This window comes from Acomys russatus, chromosome 31 (assembly GCF_903995435.1).
Source record: "Acomys russatus chromosome 31, mAcoRus1.1, whole genome shotgun sequence".
Lineage (NCBI taxonomy): Eukaryota > Metazoa > Chordata > Mammalia > Rodentia > Muridae > Acomys > Acomys russatus.
The window spans coordinates 645,358-663,406 of NC_067167.1; the positions used below are offsets into that span (position 1 = coordinate 645,358).

Consider the following 18,049-nt stretch of genomic DNA (forward strand, 5'->3'; position numbering starts at 1 on the left):
AGGGAGCAGGTAGCACTGACAGCCAGAGCTGGAAAGCGAAGAACAGAAACACAATGGCTTTCTCCCACTCTCATGTGGTGACCGCACAGTGCAGAGCCTCTAGGGGAGACCGGCAGCTCGCAGCTCGACTCAGCACTCTTGGGACTCACTGGTAGGCAAAAGAGAACGTGCTCAAAGGGCTGTGCGTAGGTTATGAGTGCTGTCTGCTCTTCCAGAGGTCCTGAGTTCGATTCCCAGCAACCACATGGTGGCTCACAGCCATCTGTAGTGAGATCTGGTGCCCTCTTCTGGCCTGCAAGCCGAGCGCGGAATACAAAATAAATAAATAAATAAATAAATAAATAAATCTTTTTAAAAAAGAAAAGAAGTGAATGACGCTTTACAGCCAGCTCTTAGCTGGCAGGTAACATAGCAGCCGTCCCTTCTGTCTCCAGCTTTTGTAGGATTTACCAAGGTTTTGTTATCTTCAAGCAGGAATTATGTCACAAGTAATTGACTCTACTCTGTGGATAATGAGGTAAATTATGTAACTTGGGCTTTGCTTTTCCAGTGGTGGCACCTTTATGTCTTGGTTTCCTCCTGGGGCAGTTTTTAGGGTCTGTTATCTTTCTGGAATCAAAGGCTCCCTCTTTGCAGATGTACCATGTGGTGGTTAATGCTTGGCATGGCAAAGAATAGAATTATTAATCAAAGGCCTATCGTTAATATCTGAATATCCTTCCTTCAGAGTTTAATAGATTTAATAGACTGAGTTGGATGGGTCTGATATTAATCAAAATTGTCTCTTCTGAGGACGGCTGATAAGTATTGACTTGCTGTCCCTTAGGGACATCCAGGCAACTACAAAGCATTGCTTGAGTTTTCACTGAAATTAATGTTGCATTTGGTTGCCAGGTGCATATGTCTTTACCTGTATATTGTTCTTTGCATTAGTATATTTCATTTTTCATTAAAGCTTTGTTAAATAAAAAAAGTAGATTCGATAAATCTACCCGTTTTATTCTATCATCCCTATATCCGCCTTCTTTTTCTTTTCATTCTCCTTCCTGCTCCCCCCTCCCCCCCCTCCAGACACTAGATAGGAGAGAAAAGATAGAGGAAAGAAAAAGAGAGAAAGAAATCCCTGGATCCAACCTCTCTTACTTTGTTTCCTCCCTAATCATGACCAACAAGTTGTAACCAGCCTCCCTTAAATGCCATCACCCACTGGATGACCAAAAAACCACCACCCTCCCCACCTCCTGGGAATGTGTCATGTCCTTAAGACTGATTCCTACTGTCTGAGGACAGCATCTCTTTTGGAGATGCTAAGAAAATCGGAATATTGGCCAAGCTGTATCACTTGCTGTCCCGTCTGTGGGTTTGGAAAGTGCAGGGCTTAATTGAAGTCCTGGATGGAACAGTCTGTGAGGCTGGATCATCTTAGCTAGCCGCTTTGGAACTGTGCTGGATGCAGACTTCTGAGGAAACAGCTACTGAGGCAGTCTTTGAGGCTGAATCATGTGGGATACTTGTCTTCATTGGTGTCTGGTCCTTTTGTTCTAAAAATACACAAACTTTTAAAGGTAATATACATTTCTGCACTGACACATGCATGGACTGTGCAGCGTGTACAAATCAGCTAGAGATGATTCTCTGTTCTTTGAGCAGATGAAAGGCAGCAAACTTTATAAGTCCGTTTGTACTGCACAGCCAAACTGCAGTATAAGTCTCCACTCATGCCACATGAAAGGCATTAGGACTCTGTACCCAAGAGATTTATTGGCTGTCCAGAGACATTCATGTCTCAGCCAGTCTCAGAGTTGTTCCCATGTATAGGACTCAGCATTTATGTCACTTGTTTTATTGTTCTTGGTTTCTTGGTCTGCAGCCAAGATTTTCAGGAGGTGTCCCCTGGTCACATATAATCTTTATTAATTTTTGAAGGAGTCCACCCCTTTTTTGCTTCTTGTTGAAACAAAGGCAAAACCTCTGCCCCAACACAACAATAAAACAAAGACACAACCTCTGCCCTGACACAACAATACAACAAAGGCACAACCTCTGCCCCGACACAACACATTGCCAGACTTCCATGCTGAAGTTAGCACATCCTTATAAAATATAAATTGGTTTAACTCTGCAGTCCTTTCTAAAATCCAGTTTTTCAGCAGCTGTGCTACCTGTCTCATTGACATTTAAAATTTTTAAAGTCAGTAGGGCATTACTTAATCTATCTCTGGGAGATCTCATATCTCCCTTCTGTTCTGTGAGCTAGATCCTCTCACAGTTGCCTGACCTATAGGATTGTGAGACATATCTCTCTCTCTCTCTCTCTGCCATAATGTCTTTTTTTTTAATACTTTATTTAATGTTGAATTTATGTGCTTTGGTATAGGGGTGTCAGATCTTGGAGTTACGGACAGTCATGAGCTGCCATGTGGTTGCTTGGAATTGAACCTGGGTCCTTTGGAAGAGGAGGCAGTGCGCTTAACCACTGAGCCATCTCTCCAGCCCCATGTCTTTTTTTTTTTTTTTTTTTTTTTTAATGTTGCGTTTTACTGCATACATGTGCTAGAGCAGCATCGGCTTCCATCTGTAAAGGCATCTCTAAGATGGCCACCATCTATCTCTACTAAATACAATTTCAGAATTAGCTCTCTTAGAATTTAAGACAAAAGGTCCACCGAAATCCTTAATAGGGATCAATTATATGATGTGTTAACACTTACACATACTTTAAATTTTCAAACTCTTACAAAAATGAAACACATAAGCTATTATATGACATTTCTCCAATGTGGCAGCATCAGATAAAATCTGTATTCCTAATTCAGAATACTGCCCTTCACATAGTAACCGGTCCTTGACAATACTAATGCACCTAGTCCTGTTCTTTGGCTCCATAATTGAAACCTCATCTTTTCACCATGTTAGCCAATGTAGTTGAGGGCCAAGTTTTAATATGGCTGTCATCAAATCTCTCAGATATTTTGTAATTATATGATTTTGCATGGCCCAGCCATTAAGTATCTGTTTTACAAATGTTAAATACAAACCATAAGACATTATTGCTTCTTTAAGTCTAGCACCTCTACAGGCTGCCATCCAAATACCTCAAGCTTCTGTGGACATCTCTCACCTTTTCTGCTGTCACTACCATTTTTGCTGTCACTGTAGGCTCCAGATTGGATTCTTTTGAAGATTCTTTATTCTGATTTAAAGAATCCTCTAATCTCTGTTCTGTTGCCTTTAATCTCGTAATCCACTCCTCAGTCCTTTCCTTGTCTAAGTCTGCTTTATTTTGATTTTTCTTAAAGAAGATATAGAAAACTGTAATAATTGCCAAATGTATAATTATTTTTTTAAGATTTTATTTATTTATTGTATATGAGTGCTGTATTTGCATGTACACCTGTATGCCAAAAGAGGGCACTATATCACATTACAGATGATTACAAGCCACCATGTGGTTGCCGGAATTGAACTCAGGACCTCTGGAAGAGCAAACAGTGCTCTTAACCCCTGAGCCATCTCTCCAGCTCCCTGTATAATTATTTTATGATGACAACCAAAACAAAATTATAAGAGAACCTAGTGCCCCTTGCCATCTTTTAACACAGAAAATATTCTTTTTAATCTAACCCTCTTCTGCCTTTGTTATTTTCAAACTATGTCTTTTTATGATTTTTTAATGCCCAGTGTCTTTTCATTTTTAATATTTTCAAACTTAATACATTACCAGCTCAGAAGTTTGGAGCATCACAGTTACCCTTTGGCTCCAGGAAAATGTTCCTTCTGCCCTTCTATGCGTCTGCAGGCTCCTCAGGCACGCACATGTCTATAGCAGTTGACTCCGTCTCCTCAGCTCAAGTCTAGCAGGCTGGTTTGGGGGCTGGAGCTGCTGTTTGCCCTGCCGTGAGAGCTGAGCCTCATGCCTGCAGGTACTGGCCAGGAGTCCTGCCCTACCTCTTCCAGCTGCCTGTGTTGTTGCTGGGCCTGTACCTGTGGCCCATATACTGAGGCTCCTGTTCCCCGTTTGCTACCTGCTGCTCACAGGGCTCTGCTCTCTCTCTCTCTCTCTCTCTATCTATCTATCTATCTATCTATCTCTATCTCTCAGCTTTTTGAGACAGGGTTTCTCTGTGTAATAGTCCTGGCTGTCCTGGCCTCACTTTGTTGACTAGGCTGGTCTTGAACTCACAGAGATCTGCCTGTCTTGCCTGTTGTGGTGGCCCATGCTGGTAGGATTTCATGAAGGAAGCAGAAGTGGGAGGATCACGAGTTTGAGGCCAGCCTCTGCTCTCTGTCCCACTGGCTGGCTCAGTTAATAAAGCACGAGACTCTTAATCTCGGGGTCATGAGTTCAAGTCCCACATTGGGTGCCATCTCTGGACAGAGTTCTTTGCAATGCCAAGTGGTGGAATAAAGACAGGTAGAATTCTTATTTATGAAAGCTTAGGCCTTAGCTTAGGCTAATTCCCAACTAGCTCATATAATTTAATTAACCTGTTTATACTAGTCTACGTTTGCCCATTACCTCTCCTCAGTCCCAGGATGTCCAGCTTCCTTCATGTCCACCTGGTGAATCTGTGCCTCTCGGAGCTTCCCACAGTTCCTATTTCTACCCAGAAGTCCAGCATCTCCTCTCCTGCCTCGTTATAGATGGTCAGATCTTTATTAAACCAATCAGAAACTGAGGGAAGTGTGTCTACAAAACACTGAGACAGGCAATGCTTCATAAAAACAGTACCAAAGTCCAGACAGTACTCGGCTCTCTGTCAGTGCAGAAATCAGTTTGAAAAAGACATACACCCCCTTTACACAGATAGATCACTCCAGCAAGAGACGTCCCCTGAGCCCCCACTGCAACCACCCACACCACCACCCCCCAACCCAGCCTAGCACTTTCTAATCTGTTTCACCTGGTGCTACATCAAAATCACATATCCAAGGCTAAAAAGGACACCCAAGCCACACGTGGTGGGATGCACATCATCCCTCTCTGGAGGCTGAGACAGAAGGATAGCATTGAGTTCAGCCTGGATTACATAGTATGGTTCAGGCCAGAGTGAGGCCATGCTGGGTACCGGAGATCAGAACGTCCCTGAGCAGGCAGACATAGAGACCACCGGTGCTCTGGTCGCTCCCCCTTCTGTGGCCCCTCCACTGTGTTCATAGTGACCGTGTAAGGACTGACACCTATAGGCAGAGACAGTGGAGCTTGCCAGGAACCTCACTGGGGAACCATCCCTACAGAGGCGGGTTCACTTCCGTGAGATTTTACACTTTTCCCTCCCTAAATTCCCCACCCCTAGTGCAGTGCCTGGGAGTCATCATGAAGCTGGTCCGGCTCCGCCAGATGAGGTCAGATGGGTCAGATGAGGCCTGACCCAAAAGAAGTATTTCTTTTTCCCTCTAATGCCTTTCCCCCCACCCCCCACCCCCAGATGCTGGCCCGGAGCCTCAGCATGCTCTCACACTGGCTCCCTGAAGAAGAGATAAACCTGGTTTCTTGCTCACAGCAGTGGCAGCGGTAGCTGCCACAGCAATGGCAACAGCTCCCTAACACTGTGAACGTCTTCCTCCTCCCGACAACCCCCCAAGCATCCCTGCCACCTGAGACTGCCTTCTGCCAGGTGGCTGACCCCCACTCCTCTGAGCCCCACCCCAGTTTGTGGCCTGTGTTCGTCCTCATCGTCCTCCCTGCATCCAGGCAGCTGCGAACCTCGCCTGCCCTCAGGATTTCCTTTGAAACTCTAACCAGCCATCCTCCAACTTCCATGTGTGGCTTCTGACATTGTTTTATCAATGGGACTGAGAACCCCAAAAGGGGACCCTGACTTCCCAGGCATATGATGGGTCTCCTGGGACTCCCTGAGTCTTCCCGGAACACTTTTTTCTGCCTTTTAGTTATTTAACTGAAAGGGAGAAAATGATGCTCTTCCTGCCCTCCCACATGGGCACTGTCCCATCCGTCAGAGCTCCTCTGCCTCCACCTGCAATCTGTTGGGCTCACCTGAGTAATCTGATGTCACCCTCCAGTTCAAGAGCCCCATGGCTTCTGCTAAGGGGGGAGCCTGGCTACAGGCATCAGGCATACAGTCTGTACCTCTAAGGGCACGCTGCTCACTAAGCTTCCCTGCCACCTGCCGCCAGTACTATGAGGAAGACCCCTGAGAATGTAGCTCTGTCAAGAGGCCTCCCCCTCTCATCTGGAACGTTGGCTAGGTCTGGGTAGCAGGTGTTCAGTCATATTCTCTAAATTACCAAACAAGTGTATGTCCTCGGAGAACCCAGGCTGCCAGATTCCCAGGCCCAGCTCAGGATTGTACACCATCAGCCCTGAGGACTAATGCTTGTGGTGATAATGCAAGCAGGTAGATCTATCTCACTGTCCTGAACAGGGCAGCAGACACACGGGTGGCACGGCCAGACACACGGGTGGCACGGCCAGCCACACGAGCCATCCACAGCTGGGTGGGTAACAGCCCCACACCCCTTGGATGTGGCATCTTACCCAGCTTACGCTCCTTAAAGTTAAGTGAAGGACCCTATGCCAGGGACCGTCGTGGATCTTCAAAGGAAAGGAGAGTTGGAGTGGAGACTGGGCGACTCTGGGCTGCTGGCTACAGAGAGACAAAGGACCATAAGCTTATAATGGCCCCCAGAGACACTGGGATGATGGGCCCTGCCTGCCCTCCCTGGATCTACCAGAAGAAAGCACCTCTACTCTACTGAGCTGGAACCCCAGGATCCACGCCAGGGCTACATCACAGACCTGAGAGATGATGGGCTCTGGCAGTGGTTTGTTAGGACCCCAGGGCCTGCTCAGTCCACCTGCACTGCCTAACTGACAAAGTTCTGCTCTGTGTCCCTGGCTTGTGCCACAAAGCAGGCAGGGCCAAGAACGCCCCCTCCCAATCCTCCCTCTAAACACAATGACCCTGTGACAGTTTCAACAGTGGCAGGAACCTCCCCCCGTGAGGCTGACCAGCCTCTCATCAGGTCACTACAAGGACCAGCATGCCATAGGGCTGAGCTTGAGATCCTTGTGGGTGTGTGGGAGGCAGATGGATGGGAGAGTCTTAGGGAAGGGGGCGAGGGGGCTGAGGCCCAACCTCAGGGTCCCTCAAGATGGGAAGTGAAACCTGGGAAATAAAAGGGCTGCACGTCGCAGGTAGAATGCGAAAATAACGTTATTATTGTCCTGCCCTCCCCTGCCCGGGCCACGGAGCTCGGTGAATCACGCACACAGGCGAGGATGCACTTGGTGTTTACTAGGGGTGAGCTGGAGTAGGCCTGGCTATCAGACTTTCTTGGTGATGTATTTGGGGGTGGCAAGTTCGTTAATGCGAGGAGACGCCTCGGCCGCCAGAGAGGCTGGGGAGATGTAGTACGGGTTGTAACCCTCGTTGAGGTCCTTTCGAATCCTGGGCTGGGCCAGGGAGACGATCCGTGAACTGGCCACTGCTTTCTTGGTGACATCCAGGACCTCCCACTGAGGATTTCGGTCAGGAACGCACTTTTCTGACATAGCCTTGGGTGCTAGAGGGCAGAAGAGAGGAACAGCGCCAGGCTCAGACTTCTCGGGCAAAGCTCCAAGCTGGATCTGTCCAGCAGCAAAGGAGTAACAGACCTGTGTGACTCATGTCCACAGTGTCACTCGGAGCACGCAGTGTCCGCATGGTAGAGTATTACACAGCCACGAACAGGACAAAGGCTCTGAAGCAACACAGCACGGGGGGGGGGCGGGTGAGAAGCTCAGGGGTAATGAGAGAGCCAGACACGAAAGGACAGACAGCGTGAGACTCAAATGGCAGGAAGTGTCCTGGACGGGTGAATCCAGAAGAGGAAGTGGATTCAGGGGTGCTGAGGACTGGGAAGACCAGGCGAGTGCTCACGAGGACAAGGCTTTCTCTCTTGTGGTGATAGAATGTTCTAGAGCTGGATGGGTGATGATCAGATACACTTGCGAAGACGTTGAAACACTGCCTTTTAAGAGGGTGAATTGTAAAGAAAATATTTCATCTGGTCACAGTGCTCAGAAAGGAGGCCACAGGTGCCAGGGAGAGGATGGGTCTTCTCTCCACGTGGGCCTGGTGGCTGCAGCGTGGAGGGCAAGAGTGGACTGTGTCCGTTACAGCTGTGGGGATGGGCTCGGGATAGGGCGGGCAAAGCTGCAGAGCCTCTCCCCGTCAACTTGGGCCTTGGTGAAGATGGACAAGGCCACTCGGGCCATCCGACTGACTGCACAGACACCCTGGGGAAAGTGGAACACCCCTCTTGTGTCCCCAAGAAGCTTTCTGTAAACATTTAACCAAGCAAGGAAAGCCCATCCTGAATGTGGCAGCACCGTCCCGGGGGCTGCTGCCACACACTGAGAAAAATGAGACAGCAAGCTCAGCGCCTGGATGTAGTGACAATTTTGGAATTTTAGTTTCTTTTTTTAAAACACAGAAATCACTGGGCGGTGGTGACGCACGCCTTTAATCCCAGCACTTGGGAGGCAGAGGCAGGAGGATCTCCGTGAGTTTGAGGCCAGCCTGGCCTACAGAGCTAGTTCCAGGACAGCCAGGGCTGTTACACAGAGAAACCCTGTCTCAAAAATAAAAAACCAAACAAACAAACAAAAAAAATCCCAAAAAGTAAAAAACACAGAAATACTATAAGAATGTTTTTGTTCTAGTCCCAGGTGTGAGATAAGGGGCTGCTTTAGATTGTCCACAGCAGCTGACTAGGATTTGCCTCATGTTCCGGCACAGACGTGGTTTTTTCAGCTACAGACAGTTTCTGCGATTGTGTAACATTTGGAACTCTGGGGGCTTTACAGAGCGTACACAAATGCTAGAGTTCTTGGGTGGTTGTCAGTTGTTGGTTGCAGTTTGTTAAGCCGTTGTGCACCAAAAAAAAAAAAAGAAACAAGAAGAAATTAGATCTCCTGATTGCGAAGATGGAACTTGCTCCAAGGAGCTCAATGCCCCTAATCAGCAGGAGTAACCTAGAGATAAAAACACCCCTTTCTGACCCCTGCCTTTATTCAGAATGTCTTCCCTCTCCTCTTCCCCTTGTGTCTCTTACCTAGTGTGAGAGGGTTTACAGAGTGGACGAACCCCCAAAGCAGCAAAGTCCAGCAACACCATCATGCGTGTCTCTGTTTCCTGTCTGCCGATATGTCATGACCCGCTGCCTCACACTGCTGTCTCATGCCTGCCTCAAGAATGGGCTGTCCCCTCCGATTGAGAGCCAAAATCAACCCTTCCTCAAGCGCTTTGCTCAGGTCATGGAAAGAGGCCAAGGCAGCTGACACAAGAAGCCCTTTCCCTCAGTTCCCTCAGAACCCAAGTGCCCCCACACTGGATCAGAGCTCTCATAGCAAAGGTCCTGGGGTAGAAATGAGCCAGTGTCAGGGACATGGTGGTCCCAGGGCAGGGGGGAGCCAACCCTCCGTGGACTCAGGGCGTTGAAACTTTCATCTCTTTAAAAAAAAGCAATTTTATTATTTAATATGTATGAGTGTTTTTGTCTGTATGCACTTCTGGTACAGGCAGAGGCCAGAAGAGGGTGTCGGATCCCCTGGAGCTGGAGTTACCGAGCGTTGTGAGCTGCCGTGTGGGTGCTGGGAGGAATCGAACCCCGGTCCTCTGGAAGAGCAGCCAGTGCTCTTAACCGCTGAGCCGTCTCTCTAGCCCCAACATCTGGCTGTTTAAACTCTGTGAAGCACAGCATGACAGTGGAGAAGAGGGCCCTCCCCCACCCGACAGGCCTGACAGAAGCAGAGCTGGGTGCATGCTCCCGCCCACAGCCAAGTGCACCCCATGTGCCAGTAGCAGAGCAAGTGCCTGGCAAGCCCAGGGCTCCAACTGTACCCCAGCGCCAAGAAGTGCTGGTCGCAGCCCTCCACAGCTGGACAGCAAAGTGTGCCGCTGCCCTCACCCCCGGTGTGCACCACGAGGCCTGAGCGAGAGGGAGCACACACACACACAAAGACATGCATGCTCACGAGTGTTCATACCACCTCACACTCACCCTTCACTAGCTGAACATCTGGACATAACAGAACCCTCCCACACACACATAGGCAAATTTTAAAAAGACAAGGTTAGACTGGGAGGAGCCACCTCAGGGAGTCCGACAGTGGGGTAGTCACCATCGTCTGTAGAGAGCACCTCCAAACAGTAAACCAAAACCTGGAACAGAGGCACCTGGAAAGCCTGAACCCAAACGGCTAGCCCCCTACTCTGCAGGCATCAGCCAAGAGCAGTGCGGTGTCAGTGACCCGCAAGCTGACAGCCTCTCAGGTCCAGGACGCATAGACAGGATGCAGCAAAGACACACCGGGCGTGCCTCACTCACAGGTGGTGATGCGTGTGCAAAAAGCATGTCCATTACATCAGGGCTCCCAGAGTCTGAGGTGAACAACAGGGTGAGGGAATGACCCAGGAGGGGGAAGCCCTGAGGCCACCAACATGTAAGGCACCTGTTAAAGGTCACCGACCCCTGCTGGCTGCTATGTACTGGCGGTGGGAGTCATGGGGGGCGGGTGGGGGGAGGCAGCGTGCTACAGGCACAGCCAGTCAGTGTGGGGTGAGAGTCCGGGGACAGCCTGGAAAGGACACGTGGCTCTGCACTGTGTGTGGCCTCTAGGTTGTGACTTCAGGTGTTACCTTCACTTTCTTCTTTGGACCCTTTTGTCTTCCCAAGACGAGGGCGCACCACTTTCGCCACTGGTGACTGACTATTCAACGTTCACACAGAAGGGCATCAAACAATCGCTCCAATGCAGCCCTCACAGCTCAGCCTGGCTGCCTAGTGCCTGCCCTCGACTTCAAACTCCTGCACCCACTTTCTCTGCCAGTGCCGCCTTCCACTATAACCTCTCGGTTGCTAGTATTCAGACAGGTGATGGAGGTAAGACACGAGGAAGACACACACCTGACAAGTCAGGCTGGAAACCCATCCCTCACCCACCCCGACCTCCACAAGGGCATCCACTCACTGGCCAGCTGAAGGAGGCGGCTGTAGTCTGACACGTAAGGCTTGCGTTTTGGCATAGGGTCCCACTCTTCCGCAAGGGTGGCTGGAGGCCTGGGCTTTGCCAGCTGAAGGGTCCGTGGGGTGGGGATTGCCATCTGGGCTGCTCTGGATACCTGGGAAACCTGGAAACAGAAATGGGGGGAAAGGGGGAGTGAAGCATTCCTGGTTCCTCGAAGTCCATGGAGCAGGAACACCCTGACTCCCAGGGACAAATTAGCTCTGCATTGTGTTCAACAATGGTACAACAAAAGCCCCTCCAGGGACACCACGAAATGGCAATGCTCTCAGCTGACTTGGGAAAGGAAAACCATAAAACAAAACACCAGAAATAATAATAGCTCAGCATGGATGCTTGCCTTAATCTGGCATTTGGGAGGCAGAGGCAGACAGATCTCTGTGAATCTGAGACCCTCCCAGTGTACATAGCAAAACTGTCTCAAAATGAATAAAATATAAGCAGAGAGAGAGAGAGCAAGGTGTCACTGGACGTCACAGACTCAAAAACACCTTGGTGAAAATGTGGTAGCAGAGACGCCGTGCAGGACTGGAGAGAGACTGGGTGCACAGCTTTGAGGGGTTCGAGCCATCGATGCACACACAGCACACAGGCTAAGCCAGCAGGGAGCGTGCAGGATCCACCGGATCCGATGGCTGTGTGCATCGATGCACACACAGCACACAGGCTAAGCCAGCAGGGAGTGTGCAGGATCCACCCGATGGGTGTGCAGCACAAGTTCAAATGCTTCCACAGAAGCCAAGACTTAACCAAAGGAGGACGGTGGGGCATCAGTCACCAGTGACGATGAGGACAGGATGAGTTTCTGAGCCGCTGGGGGCAGGGACAACAAGTGGCTGCTCTGGTGGGAACTTATCGACACCAGGAGGGACTGCTGAGGTGGAAGGAGAGGGGAGGTCAGGGATATATATCCCTCAGGGACGGTTTTCTTGGGGGGGGGGGGAAACGGGATTTCAAGACAGGGTTTTTCTATGTAGCCCTGGCTGTCCTGGACTCATTGGACTCAAGCAGTTTAGGTATTTATTCTTTTTTTTTTTTTTTTTTTTTTTTTTTTCTTAAAGTACTTTAAAGCTGGGTGTGGTGGTGCATGCCTCTAATCCAGCACTCAGGGGGGCAGAGGCAAGAGGATTGCTGTGGGTTCGAGGCCAGCCTGGTCTATAAAGGGAGTCCAGGATAGTCAGGGATACACAGAGAACCCCTGTCTCAAAACACAAAAAAAATAAATTAAATTAAATTAATACTTGAATAATTTTTATGTGTGCGTAGGACTGTGCATCACATGTGTGCAGTACCTCCAGAAGCCAAAAGAGAGTGTTACAGAGGTTGCGTGCCACCAGGGGTCTGCTGTGAGTGGAGCCTGGGTCCTGCGCAAGAGCAGCCAGAACTCTCAGCAGCTCACTCATCTCTCCAGCTCCATTGTCCAAGGCCTCAGATTAGATGTGTGACCGCTGCTCATCACTCACCTTGGAAAAGCTGCTGTATTTCCCAGCCTGAGTCTTCCCCGCTGACCCTCTCACGGGTCTCCTCTCAACCTCGTTCCAGACCCTGGCAGGCCCAGGGAGAAGCCTACATGCATCTGCAGTCCGGCAGGGCCCATTGGGTTCTGCAAGAGCCACTGCACACAGGAAGACGCAGCCCAGCCCTGGGGAGTTGGTATCGGGCCTGCATGGTAGGTAGGAAGTGACAGGAGTCCTCGGACAGACTAGGCCAGTGCCAGGATGAGGAGACAGGTGGGCCTTGTGTGTGAAGGGCAGGTGCGACTGGGAAGGTTTCTGGGCAAAGCCTGAGCCTGACTGAGGCTAGACCTTCAGCTTGCAGAAGGATGGAAGGTTCCCAGTGGAGCCTCAACCCCAGGCCCAGGAACCTAGACTCTCCAGAGCGTCCTGGTGACTGTGGAGGCTCTAGGGGATTGCACCCCTGAGGCACAGGAGTGGTCTGAATGCAGGCCCAGCAGGGAGGAGGTGGGCACATTTCAGAGTGGGTGGGCAGTGGGGGAGAAGGGGGCAAAGGCAGGAAGAGCCATATTGGCATTTGGATCCCAAGAGATCCACGTTCAAAAGTCATGCCTGAGGGCTGGAGAGATGGCTCAGAGGTTAAGGGCACGGACTGCCCTTCCAAAGGTCCTGAGTTCAATTCCCAGCAACCACATGGTGGCTCACAACCATCTATAATGGGATCTGATGTCCTCTTCTGGCCTGCAGGTGTACATGCAGGCAGAGCACTGTGTACAGAATAATAAATAAATAAATAAATAAATAAATAAATAAATAAATAAATCTTAGAGAGGCAGAGGCAGGTGGATCTCTTTGAGTTTGAGGCCAACCTGGTCCGCAGAGTGAGTCCAGGACAGCCAAGGCTATACAGAGAAACCCTATTTCAAAAAAATTTTTTTAAAAAGCCATGCCTGAGAGTAGCAGGCCACGCTTTCGGATGTCAGGGAATTGCTGGTTATTTCTCAGCGTGGTGTTTGCCCTGCTTCCCCATTCTCCTTGTCTAAATGTGTTTGGGAGTGTCGTAAGGGAGATAGCATGCTGCTGGGACCTTGCTTTGGGGTTTTGAAACAAGGTCTCACGTAGCCCAGGCTGGCCTTGAACTTATTAAGTAGCTGAAGGTGGCCTTGAACTCCTGACCCTCCTATATCTACCTCCTGGGTGCCATGGACGATGTGGATGTGCGCCACCACACCTGGCTGGACTTTGGTTTGGGTTTGATTTTTTTTTTTTTAATTGTTGGTTTGTTTTCATTTCTTTCTTTCTTTCTTTCTTTCTTCCTTTCTTCCTGTTTTTAAACCAGGGTCTCTCTGCGTAGCCCTGACTGTCCTAGGATGCATTATACAGACCAGGCTGGACTCGAACTCACAGAGATCCTTCCTCTCCTGCCTGTATGGTACTGAGATGAAAGGCAAGCACCACCAGGCTCGGTAGGTCTCTGGTTTTGGCATCAGGGTCTTCCTATGAAGGCCTGACTGGCCTGGAATTTGCTGTGTAAATAGAGTGGGCCTCAAACTCACAAAACTCTGTCTGCCTCCTGCCTGGGATTCAAGGTGTGCACAATCGTGCTAGGCTCTCCACCTTGTTTTTGGGGACCACATCTCTCGCTGAGCCTGGAGTTCATCGACCCAGCTAGACTTGGCTGGCCGGGGAGCTCCAGCCGGACTTTAAGATTGTTTAAAAAAAAAAAAAAAAAAGCAGGTCCAGATGGCCACACAGAGTGGCTGGTCACATCCCTTCAGGTGGTGTCACTCCACCATGGAGCCCTGTCCCAGACAGAGACCAGGTGCTGTGATGACCGAGAGCACTCAAGAAGCAATGGAATCCCAGGTGCCTCAGAGGGCAGAAGGGACAAGGCTCAAGGGACAGAGGGGGAGGATAGTTTTCCAGATGAGCCGGTGAACTCACCCATCCCACAGAGGCTGCCCTCCCCACTGCCTTCCCCTCACCTATATCCAAAGGCAGCTAACCCCCTGTCCCAAGCACTTAGACTATACGGCAAGTGCTACCTACCTCGGACATGTCAATGCTCCAGATGTTGTTTCGGATTTTTGGAGTAGCCAGTTGCTTCAGCCGGTTAGAAGGTTGGTACTCCAAAGTGGACCGAGGGATGGGCCAGATGGGCGTGGTCCTAAAAGGCACTTGGAGTTCAGCCATCATCCCACCCCTCTGCAGAGTTGTGAGGGACTAACTGTATGTGGGTGGTCTTTCTCAGAATGCTCCTGGGATGGAAAATGCTGAGACAGGCCCCAGGTTTCCGCCCAGAGCAGGGGGTACGGTACCCTCAGGTGTGGCAAAGGACCAGCCCCGTCCCCATCAGGAGCCTGACTGAGGTGAAAACCCAGAGATACAGTGTCCTGTGGCTGCCACAAAAGTCTGGGAGGCGACTACCCTGCATGCCGAGGGTAAAACCGAGTCCCATCTAAGCCCCGTCCAGCAGCAAATGCTGCCACAAGAATGCCCCTGCCGACCTAAGCTTCTGGGCATGCTAAAGCCAACCCTGCCATTGGCTGCCACAAGCTGGAACGCAGCATCTCACCCTGAAGTCCACCCCAGAGCAAGGGACATGGCCACCCACAGGCGAGCATGGCTCCAACGTCCTCTTGCACAGAACAGGGTTGCACGTAAACACGGGTGTGAGAACCCGGGATCCCACAGTAGTGTCATGGAACCTACTTCAGCCATCAGTGAGAGTATGTTTTCCCTTCTGCACAGAGACAGCCAAGGTTTGCCTGAATGGCTCTGAGGACAGGCTTCAGAAAGCATGAGTGTCCCCCAGGTCCCAGGGCCATGCGCACCAGTGAGTGACCCATGAGGCTGAGCTGATCACCTCTGGGTGGCATCCCGATGGTCCCCAAGGCCAGGTAGTCTTGGGACATTGGCTGGAGGTTTGAGACTCAAGAGCAGGGCATGCTAAGCCCTCTTTGAAGGAAGCAGGAGGAGGCTGGGATCCCCCCCAGTGGCACCTGCCACCCTCCCTCCCTCACCTGTTGTTGTTGTAATATTCCAGGTAGAACCGCTTGGGCCTCGAAAGTTCCTCCACTCTGCGGGACACAGCTGAACAGAAATGGCCCAGTCACCACAGCTACATTGCCCCACCCCCCGCAGGACCCATCTTCCACCCCAAGCTTTCACTCAGCCCTCCAAAGGTCGAGGCAGGGGCCACAGGCTAGAGACATGGGCCCTTTGCCAAGCAGTGTCCCCAGCCAGGCCATCATTGGGAAGACGGGCATAATACAATAGACAACCAGTCAACAAGCCTTGGCTCCCTCCTCCCCAGGGCTGAACACAAGAGGCAAACAAACTGGGTTTTTGTCTGAAGTTGGTGCTGACCTAGGATTTCTAGGGCTGGGAGTGGGGCATGGAGATGTGTCTGGAGCCTCAGGAGAGGCCCTGCTTGGCTGCACTCATCCGCAGAGGAGCTCCTGTTGGGGGCCTTTATCTGAAGGAGCCCACACTCTCAAAGATGGATCCCACTTGGGGACAACGGCAGGGTCGCCGTGAAACAAATTCTAGCTCTGCCCAGATTTGCCTCGGAGACAGCTTTGATCCCCTCCCCTCAGCTTCCAATCCTACAGAATTCTAGCCCTCAGGGGAGGTAGGGGAGAACTGGGTTCCTGGGCATAGGGGGAAGACTAAGGAGGTGGCCACATTCTGAGCGGAGGTGGCAGGGCCAGGGCCAGGATGAGGACACCCCGGAGAGACAGAACCTACCAGGGACTGTGACGGTCAAGGTGGTGTCCTCGGTAAACCGCTCAGTCCAGTACACAGAGGGCCTGGAATACAGCAGAGGAGCTCAGGGCAAGGTGCCCTGCGCCCTGCGCCCTGCTTAGGGAGGGGAGTCCTGGGGAACCAGGGAGGGCAGCCTGAGAAAATGGAAGGGCGACACAGGAGCAGATGGGGCGGGTGAAAGGACCAAGTGCCGCTTGGAGAGCTGTGCCCCTCGGATGCACGGGCACTGGCCAGCAGGCCTGGGGCACAGCAGGAGAGTGGAGGCAGGACGGGCCCCCATCCGAGAGCCCTCCACCCCCAGAACCTACACCTGGAGAGAAGGCGGCTCAGTTGTATCCCTGGAGCCTGGCATGTGCCTGGCACAGGCAGGTGACACAGGAAGGGGACACCCCCAACTCACCAATACAGGCAGAACTGCAAGTTGGTCTTGCGTGGGGCAATCCAGGCATAGCCCTTACAACAGCACCCCATCCTGCGATGAGACAGGGTCCCAGGCCCTGCCTTTGCCTCCGGGTCCCCACTGGCTCCCAGATTCCTCACTCTCCTCTGGGTACCACCCAAGGGTCCCACCTCTGGTGTCCTGCCTGATGCCGCGCACCTCCCCCCAACAGCCCGTTTATTGTTGAGGTGTCCTGCCCAAAGTGATGGGTCGGTGACAGGGTCAGAAGAACATGCCAGGCCTGGGGCTCCCCCTGCCTTGCCACCTCACGGGCCCGGACCTCACCTGTCTCTCATGTGTTGCCAGTTGTTCTTGGGCTTGGCCAGTTCCAGAAGCCTCTGGCCCCTCTTTCTCCTGCTCTTGGCTGTGGAGAAGCTGGGAGTCCGTTCATTGATAGACAGCTGGCTGCAAAAGTTTTTGGTGTCAGGGTCCGCTGGTCCACTCCACGTGTCTGGGAACCCGAAGGGCAGTTCTGCTCCCCCATCAGGAGTCTCTGGTCAGCTCTGGGCCCCTGGAGCCCCGTCACTCTCTGTGAAGGAGTTTGGCATCACCCAGGCTCCAAGATGTCTAGAAACTGAGCCCTGAGCCTGTGGAACCAGAAGAGGCTAACTCCACTTCCTGAGGCCGTTGGGAGAATGAACATAATGCTCACTTCTCTCGCGTTTCCCCGAGTGGCTGCTATGTGGCAGGACCCCAGAGCAGGACAGAGCCACCAACAGCACCTCTGCCTCTGGGAAGCTGGGGGGTGGGGGTGGGGTCTCTACAAGGAGGGACAATGAATATGGCCAAGCACAAAGCACCTGCCTCCTCCCAGCGCCCACCTGCCCACAGGGTCCCAGCACCCACCTCATTTCAACCACGTCCACCTCCAAGTCTCGTCCAAGAGCATCATTCAGAATGGGGGCCATGCTGAGCTCTTCCTCAGCCACCTCCTCCGGGGGAATCTCCTCCTCTGGGTCTTCTGGGGCTAGCCGTGAGGTGCCCGGGGAGCCCTGAAGCCAGTGGCTCTCAAATGATGCACTCCGAAAGCCCAAGTTGCCATTACTCAAACTTCCATTGCTCTGCCTGTGATCTAGCCCAGCCGAAGCCTTAGCCTCTGTGACAAGGCCCATTCAGCAAACTGGCCTGGTGTTCGCCAAGTTCCCCCATGTGCTCGGCCCCTCCTAAACCCTTTAACCTCACTCCCTCAACTCCCTAATGGATCTGTTGCTGCCACAGCAACAAGAGAATGCCCACCCAAGGGTTCCGAGGGCCCCATTCTAGCCACTGTGGGATCTAGGCCCTGGGGTGCACAGCTCAGGATTCCAGCCTTCATGTCTTTCTTTTGGAGTTGGGGGGACAAGAGACAACAGGGTC

General features: G+C 51.5%; 1 protein-coding gene across 1 annotated transcript; it reads right to left on the reverse strand.

Moving 5' to 3' along the window:
- Nucleotides 1-7,260: 7,260 nt before the first annotated feature.
- Theg (theg spermatid protein) lies at nucleotides 7,261-18,025 on the reverse strand. Its single transcript, XM_051139769.1, is given in 8 exon segments — nucleotides 7,261-7,527; nucleotides 10,979-11,138; nucleotides 14,536-14,653; nucleotides 15,510-15,579; nucleotides 16,237-16,298; nucleotides 16,979-17,098; nucleotides 17,540-17,796; nucleotides 17,798-18,025. Coding segments are annotated over 8 exon segments (1,071 nt in total). The 5' UTR covers nucleotides 17,843-18,025; the 3' UTR covers nucleotides 7,261-7,288.
- Nucleotides 18,026-18,049: the final 24 nt, after the last annotated feature.